Source organism: Drosophila montana, unplaced genomic scaffold (genome assembly GCF_035044405.1).
Source record: "Drosophila montana isolate Dmon_TW-CO22-7 unplaced genomic scaffold, ASM3504440v1 contig_402_1, whole genome shotgun sequence".
NCBI classification, from domain to species: domain Eukaryota; kingdom Metazoa; phylum Arthropoda; class Insecta; order Diptera; family Drosophilidae; genus Drosophila; species Drosophila montana.
Window position 1 is genome coordinate 2,516,888 of NW_026998739.1, and position 9,067 is coordinate 2,525,954.

General features: G+C 39.6%; 1 protein-coding gene across 2 annotated transcripts; it reads left to right on the forward strand.

The window, feature by feature from the left end:
* Nucleotides 1-6,416: 6,416 nt before the first annotated feature.
* fs(2)ltoPP43 (female sterile (2) ltoPP43) lies at nt 6,417-9,064 on the forward strand. 2 transcript variants are annotated; one of them, XM_064697652.1, is made up of 4 exons: nt 6,417-6,706; nt 6,871-7,319; nt 8,368-8,543; nt 8,614-9,064. In XM_064697652.1, exons 1-4 carry the CDS (start codon nt 6,521-6,523, stop codon nt 8,883-8,885), a joined length of 1,083 nt encoding a protein of 360 aa, XP_064553722.1. In that variant the 5' UTR covers nt 6,417-6,520; the 3' UTR covers nt 8,886-9,064. The 2 variants fall into 2 exon arrangements, with proteins under 2 accessions (XP_064553722.1, XP_064553723.1); XM_064697653.1 differs by lacking the exons at nt 8,368-8,543; nt 8,614-9,064 and adding an exon at nt 7,558-8,033.
* Nucleotides 9,065-9,067: the final 3 nt, after the last annotated feature.

Sequence of the window (9,067 nt, forward strand, 5' to 3'; positions counted from 1 at the left end):
TAATAAGATATATATATATTTTTAAAATTATAAGAATTTGTAATAATGTTTTAATTAAAGAACAATAAATAAAGCAAAATGTTTTTCATTAAATAATTAAATTTAATTAGAGAACCAAAAATATCGCAAAATGCTTCTTGATATAAGCTCCGGCATAAAATTTATGTTTTTAACAGTTGCGATTCGTTGACCTAGTTCTCAATTTTGCGCGACTTTTTGGCTCATAAAATAAATTGTGTTTTGATTTAAGTACAAATAAATCCAGGACCTAGATTATATAATAGCCTAATGATACAAATAATCTTAATAGGTTCTTTTAACAAGTGAATACAACAAAAAAAAAACCCCTGATATAAACTCAGATATAACATTTTTGTATTCAGTTGGGATTTGGGGATTGGTTTCTAATTTTATGGGATTTTTTATTTCTAATTAAAAGGAAGATTGTATTTTCTGACATATAAAATTTATATTTTTACCAGTCGGGGCTCGGTGACAAATTACTTCATTTTCTAGGTTTTATAGCTCATAAACACATAAATAAATTGTGTTTTGATTGAGGCACAAATAAAACCAAGACCTAGAGATACTATACTCTATATATATACAACCTAAATATAGATATAATTTTAATAGGTTCTTTTGACAAGTAAATATGGCACAAAATCCGTGATTCTATATTAACATTAAATACTTAGTTATTATATTTCCATTTCAGTTTGGAATTTGGTGATCTATTTCCAAGCTTATCTTCTTCAGAAAGTTTGTGTTTTAATTAGAGCACAGATATTCAGGAATTAGCCGGCTAGGCCCACATAGTTCTGTTTACATTTTAGGTCAATTAGCTAATTATTAAAATCCCTGACGAAAATGTTGGAACTAAACTCATTTAGTAATTCTTTATATACTGTCCAATTACAATGTATATTGCTCTCTTTTGTTTGGACATCATTATCATATAACAAATGTTTTCATGCACAACCTTGATCCTGCAGCTGTCCTAAATGTCCTGGAAAATGCACATGACAATTTCTGTGTGTTTTTCACGTAGAACATTTAGGTGTGTGTGCTCAATTATTTATTAAAGTCGATGACTGGACAGGGCACAGCGTGTTGGATTTGTATCCTGGACCAACACGTCAATTACAAAAGCAAATAGAGCATACACACACGCACACACACACATACGCACACACACATGTATAAATAGACATTCCCATATTGAAAAAGGCGTTGCACCCTTCGCACAAATCACATTAAATTTGCTCGTGCTCATTAGACGTGAGTTGCTGCTCCTGCTACATTTGCTGGTCGCATTTCCACTTTCACTCTGCTCGGCTGGCCAACCCCCAATCGTTGATGCAGTGCAGCAGGCGAACCACCCTCACAGTTACCAACGCCTCTCTCTAATATCATTTTGCAATTTGCACTCGACAAATAGTAGAAGGAGTGCGATGCTGCGGCAGATAAAAACGTTTCTCTTCTTTGTTCTAGCCCCAGGGCCGACAATGTGCCCAGCGCCAACTTCGACGTATTTCTGCAACCGTTTACATCTCAATGGCCCGGACTAGCCAAGGGCAAGCCCCTGGCCCGAGGCTGGTAGCCCACACATTGTTAAATAAATTATCGCCTACATCGAAGCCATCGATAAATCGTATACGCTTTCAGTTTTATACCCTACGGAGAAAGCTAATCAAGAGTTTTGACATATTTGGAGATATATTAGTTTGCATATATTGACTAAAACGTATTCAAAATGAATAAAAATAAAGAATGATTTAGATGATTGCCAAAATTTTATTTAAATGTTTTGGAAAATAAAGTTTCAGGATGAAGTCCAAACATTTGGTAGTACGTAACGTGATAAAAATGGGATCTATATAGACTTAAAACATTTACGAACTTAGCAGCTTTAAAAGAAAGTGTACAACAATTTCTTAAAGCTTGTCATATTTTATTCTGTTTACATAATAATTTAAATAAAAAACAGAAAAGAATGATTTAAAAAATTCTGTTATTTTAAAAATGTTTTTTTGGCATTTTCTATAGTCATAAAATGGTTACCCCAAGATAGGGTATCTGTCTGGCCGTCAAACTTTCTATAAGTACCCTTATTGCACCGAACATGCTGTTATGGCTGGCGCTTAAAGCACTCTCAACCCTTGGATGCCCTCGCGTTGTTCTTGTGGCCTGATTGACATGCTCCACAGACCCCTTCCAATTTGATTTCAACTAGCACTTCCATTTGGAACCTGCGCTGTGACAAACAGCTGATTGCGTGTTCATCTGCCGTCTGGCATGATTTATGTTCACAATTGAATTTCTTGACTTTTTGTTGGACACGTGTGAGCCCGGTGTGGGTTGCCAAGGAACTGCAGCTGAAATTCAAGTAAATTAGCTCATTTGCCGCTACACTTGGCTCACGTGCACGCGTTAGCGAAGAGGTCATTGACATGGGCCAAAGGGCAGCAGCTGTTTGCATTTTGCACTACATTTTCCTCAAGTTTTTCCTCAAAGTTTTTCCCCAAGTTTTTCTCTCTTATCAATAGTTGGCCAGTTGGCAACTGAGTGCCAACAGGGAGCTCGTGTCACGTACGCGGCAGCTGATTGCCTCAAATTGTTTTCGGCCATTTTTTCTGCACATTTGGCCAGGCGTTAGCCCCCGAAAATGCCGTTAGGGTTGCCATTTAACAGCAAATTAATATGAGTGTCCGTCTGGCAATCAGGCAATCAGGCAGTCAGCCAGTCAACCAGTCAGTCTGTCATTCTGCCAGTCATGCAGGGTTATTGAGTAAACGACAAATAGAAAGAATTCAGCTTTAAGTTTTTCCCGTTTGCAACTTCGTTTCTTCTTTTTCACATGTGCTTTAGCTGGACTCTGGAGTTGCCTAGCAGTTTATCTCCATGTTGACAGTCGCCCAAAGGGAATTAGTTATCAAAAGACGCATAAATCCATTGCAGCAAAACGTTGAGTTGAACTTTCTACTCAAACTCAACTCAATTCAGCTCAGCTCTGTCTCTGTGTTTTTTCTTCCGTTTTACACTTTTGGTTAAATAAAATATGAGCCCAATTGCGAGTTGAGCAAATGGAAAGCACTTTAAACTTTATTTCCTTAAAATTGCTTTAATGGCAACATTTTTAAATAGATGAATGACTGACTCCACGTTATATAGGGATTGAAGATAATGAAATTTAAAACAAGACAAGAAACAGAATAGTCAGATTAATCGACGTAAACATCTTTAGCGTGTAGAATAAACTGAGATGGCCTCAAATTATGATTTTCTTGAGTTTAATCTTGTGTAGAGGCCTTTCTATACAATGTGGTTCAATTATATTTACAAACATGTAGTCCCACGTCATGGTCGAGCTTTCAAAAATAATATTATTAAGTAACCCATCATGTTCATCCCACAATCTCCCTTCTAGTGTCCAGTTGATGACTTCTGTTGTCTGTCATTATTCCCGCTTATGACGATGATGATGAAGATGAATTTGTTATTAAAATGACCAACACAAACCAAATAAACTGACCGAGAGACAACTTGTCTCAACAAAATGCATTAAAATGATTTATGAACATGAGAGGGCAACAAACAGGTACAACCAAAAGCATCCCTTAGACAAATTAACAAGGATATATGATGCTGCGGCTGCTGCTGGCAAGCCAAATTTATCGGTTAAGTAGCCAAACGCCCCCCAAGAAACAAAGGCTGTCAAAACCACAAAGAGACACTCGACCCGAGCGGACGCCTGAGGTGTTTTCTGTCAAGTTTAAACAAAAATTAAACCACCCCCAGCCCCATCGTACACACACACACACACACAGCCTCCCCTGAAGCCAGTACAAACTTTGAGCTAATCAAAAATGTTACAAAGTAGAGCTACAAAAAAAATCACTGAAAATATAGTTCACTTAATCGAAACTTAGATACACTAACACAAATCTTGATAAAAATAAATATTTATTTTTATGGTGTTTTTAAAAGATTTCTTGACTCTAAAGTTGGAACTTGTAACAAAAAATGCTCAGACATGAGAATTGGTATTTAAATTAATGTTTATAGAGTATATATTTTGTTGGTGTTTAAGCTGTTTTAAATATGTTATATGACATTATAAACACGTTCTGTCTTCCAGATAGCATTGCAAACTGTATAACGAAGTGGTGATTACCTCTGCAGAAACTCTCCATGAAAAGAAGATAAACCAACTTGTCTAAGTGGAGAGCGCAAAAGTTTCTCAAGGAGTTTTTGCCACCACTGAAAAAAATGAAATGTTAAGGGCACAGTCACAGCCGGTGCGTGTGGCATATCCTTGTTGTAGCTGCCGTTGTTGTCGCGGCAACATTGTTTCTATGATTAGCATTTTATCAGCAGATCTTTTGCTCATCATTTTATGTTGAGACAACAGCGTGAACCAGAATATTTATGTTAATCTTTTGGGCTTAGCGGCTGCTGCGCCAAACAGCTGACATAGCTGACACTTCCCCCCATCCGTGACTCTTCCACTCTCATAACTGGTACGCGGAAGTCATGTGAGGCTGTAATCAAACAAAATATAAAACAAAAAAAGGACCTGCGGTTGGGGTGCTTTTTATGTGGCAGGCCCATTAATTTATTGCCACAACGGATGAGAGACACCTCACAACAAAAGGCGACATTATTATTTCATTATTATGCCAAACGCATCCAGTGTATCCACACCATGCGTCAGACGAAATCCCCCACGAACGCACATACACACACATATGCACGTGCTATAGACGCGTCTCATATTACGCATAGCGCATAGGGCGACGGCGGGTAGGCGAAATGATTCATGCGCTGGCAAATTTTTTGACACCCCGCGCCGCCGCCACGCCACTGATCATAAACAGGGAAGAGTCCTCTAGTCAAGAGTGTCCAACTAGGAGATGCCCTGTATGCACACATTTTTCAATAAGCCCCTTTCTGATCCCCTTAGAGCACACAGAAAGTGAATCTATCCAAGAAAACCTAGGTGTGGCTAGATCGACTCAGTTTGCAATCCTCAAGAATATATATGGGTTCAGAAATGCCACTCACTGCCTGTTACATATATTTGCTCAACCGTAATATACTCTGTTTTACACATTTTAAATGGATGCAGGGTATTAGAAAAGTGCGCCCAAACATATGTTATGCTTAGCTGGGAGGCTGTGGGCTCCCTTGTAATACATATTTACTCGTAAATATTTTTATAGTCTGTAGGCCGTTGTGCATGCGGGATTAGTTCATGCCACATAGCGAATTCAATTTACTTTTAAGATGCTGCACAGGTGCGGTGGGGTTAAGAGCATACACACTCACCTGTCGTAAGGGCTGCAGCTAATCCCGTTGTGTGTAAACCATTTAGCGGCAATTAAAACATAATTGCGGCAAGCGTTGATAGCAATCAAACGGTAAATCATTTGGGCGCAAATGCAGTAAGCACACACAAACACACTCACATAACACAAACAATACACAGACAGCCAAATTGCGCGCGCGAATTCGAGACAATGCGACGAGCGACAAGCGCGCACGCACACACACTCGCATATAGGGGACAACCCACTCACAGGGTGATGCTGGCGTGCTTTAAATTTTTTAAGCCCACTTTAAATTATTGCACTTGAGTGGGGAGAAAGAGTGAGATGGCGAGACAAACAGCTTTGGCACTTGCGACACGTTTTAATTTTGATTGCTGCTGCTGCGGCTGCCGGCGCACGTAAATGCTAACGGTACATTTTGCAAAACATATTCAACGCGCGCGTCACCCAGCGAAGACACAACTGAACCCCGGCGCGTACACAAACCGACTATTTAACATTCCCTTTTTTCTTGTTAGGCTTTGCATACTTTCTGGGAGCGCAATGTTAGCGTGCTCAGAGCGCACCACTGTTAACTGACATTTCATAGCCAACAGTTTCACATGCTCTGAATTTTAGCTACGTTTTTGTTTTCAAACTTATTTTGTATTTATAATTGAAGCTTTAGCTTTTATAAATAAAAAGATAGCTCCACGTAGCATAAAGTCAGAGCACAGAGCGATACAGCACGCTAACAATATTCGCCTATAACTCGCACACTTTCAGCGTATGCAAAGCTAACATGTTGCAAAAATTTTTTCACTTAACCGCTCAGCAGACATTTTACGCTTTTGCTTTCACTTAACCGAGTTTCCGTTTTGGTTAACACGTAATTTCATGCACTTTTTAACTCGCGTTATTACACATTTTGTAATATAAATGAAAATTTTTCCACACGAAGTATAGTTTTGGCGCCTATGCTTACTCGCGATCACGAAATAATTGCTGTACACAAGATGTATCGGTATCGTTTTCCAACCAGATTCGGACAGCTGGCCATCATTTGGTATTTTTTTATAGTATTTTATTGCCTACTGCCTACGTTCACACTGTTAGTAGCACATTTTCATTTTGTGGCGCAAGCGTCATATTTTGTTAATAAATTCCAGCGGATAAGCAACAATAAAGCAATTAAATAAGCTAAAAATATGCCAGCTGTGGTGCGCATTAAGCGCCGCATTGATGAAGAGCCACACACGGCATTTGTATTGAATGGCAAACGCCGACGCTTGCTTAACGATGAAAATGCGCCCGCGGCAGCGACGCCAAACGTTGATAACAAAGAGGAGCTGAACCAAGTGCTGTTAAAATTTGCCGGCACGCTGGAAAAACAGGTGAGTCAGGCGGCAAATACTCAATGAAAGCGCCCTTAGACGAACACGCAAGGAATTCAATTTGTCCTGGTGTGCCGAAGATCAAATACCCTTAAAGGCAACAAGCGAGCTGTTTGTCAAAGGACCATTCACTGTGCTGAATCTAATGTTTAAAACTTTTTTAGGATGACAGCGCCACGAAGCAGTTTGCGGCAGCGCGTCTAAACAAGGCAACGGCCAAGGAGCTGGTGCGTCAAACAATAGATCCTGCTATTGCGAGCGCTCAGCGACGAGATAAACGCCGCGAGGAGGCGCAGCAAATTGCGCGCGAGCAACGATATCGAGTGGTCAACTGTTTGCGAACCACGCTCCACGATGACGTGGAGCAGGATGAGGAGGCAGCCAGCGGCAGCAGAAGCCAAGCGATAACCGCGGCTGAGCGCAGGCAAATAACGATTGTCGACATTGAGTCGCAGCATCCGCAGCGTGAAGAGGAGGAGGAGCTGTCGCCGGAGACGGCACAAAGGCAGCAACAGCCCGCCGATTCGGACATTGGCTATGTCTACGATTTGTATGTGCCGGAGAATGAGCTGCAGGCGCAATATGTTGATATGTTGGATGACAACTATTTAAGGTTCGTCCTAAACATTGAAGAACAACCATTGTTGCACATTACAAATTTCTATGTGTAAAAACATCACATTCTTTGGGGCTAGTCGAATTGTAATTGAATTATGTGTGTGTGCTTAAGTAAATGTTGCTCATTTGTTTGGTCCCCTTATAAAACATCATCTAGATTTAATTTCTATAAGCATAAAGAAACTTGACTATAAATAATTTGTTATTGTAATTCGTCTGATTCTCTATATAAGGTTGTATTATCCGTTTAATTACTACAACAACTGCTACTGGTAACACAGCAACAAGAACAACAACAACTACTACTACAGCAACAACCACGACGATGTGATAAGACGCTGCCACGCCCACCCCCCCACATACACAACCCACCCGCACGCATCACAGTTCAAGCACGGGTCGCAGTCAGCTCCTCAAAAAAAAAAAAACAAAGCAAAAAAACCAAATCAACTTAATTAGCTATTAGTTTTATTATAATTTTTCGCTTTTTGCACCTTGTCACACACACACACACATTAGTTTTATATACTTTGTATTCGAATTGTTTATTACCCTCTCTTTTGCCTGTCCCATTTGTTGCCAGTTGCCAGTTTTTTAAGTTTCTTTCTTCGATTTAAGTCATTCCACAAATCTTGTGCTAAAGTCTAATTAAGTGCTTAGTTTTAGTTTAGCGCCCAATTCAAATAAATATTGATGTATATAACTAGTAGATGCTACCCGGCTTTGCACGGGCCAAGTGTTTTTCTTCCAAATTCCGCATTCGGGAAATTTACGTGCAATCAGGGAAGGGAATTCATTTCGAATTTCTATATCGATTTTTAGAAAGGAGTCGATTGAATAGCAAAAAATTAGCACATATCTATATATTTTCCACGCATTTTCCGATTATGGTGTTGAATTTTTAAAAACCTTATCTAAGTTTTACATACTTCGCTTAAAGGCAACTACTGTACAAAATTCGGATCTCCCACCACGTCAATCATTTAGTTAGTGAAAATTTCAATTGCGTATTAATCAATCACAAAATCTGTTCACTTTCATAGTCTTCGTCCCGTGGATGAGCTCTTCTTTGAGGATTGCTACAATGATGATGAGGACTGTGACTCGGAGGACTCAAATCAGGAGAACTATTATACGAATGAGTATCCTGATGATGACGATGCTGGCGCCTTGGGCTCCGACGAGGAGCTCTGCCAGCAAATGAATAAATTCATGTTTGGTATGTGCCACTCTCCCCACCCCCGTTACAATATTGTTAAAACCACGAATTTATTGCCACTTGTTCGCAGATGATGATGAGGATGAGTTTGCCAGTGGCTCTAGCGATGCGGAGGATTACAATACATATAAGGATCCGTATGTGCACACCGTAGACACAGATGCAGATGGTTTTGTGGATGATGTTGATTTCTTTAATGTGGATCGTCAGGGCAGCGCCTACGAACGTTACAAACGTCGCATACTGCGCGAAGCGGAGGGCCTTGACTCCAGCTCCGAAGATTCTGACAAGGATGAGCCGTATTTTGAGAGCGTCAGCGATCATGGCCAAAATAGCGATTAAAGGGCGCTTTAAAAATAACCTTAAACATATATTTATTTCCATATATTATGTTCTTTGTGTTCCCATAAAAGGCACACCAAATTCTATAATTATTCGAATGTTTATAATCTAAGTTCTTAAAAATATATATTTTTTGTAATCAAGTGAAAAGATTAAATGCGCTTGCAGGTTTATAGCTATAT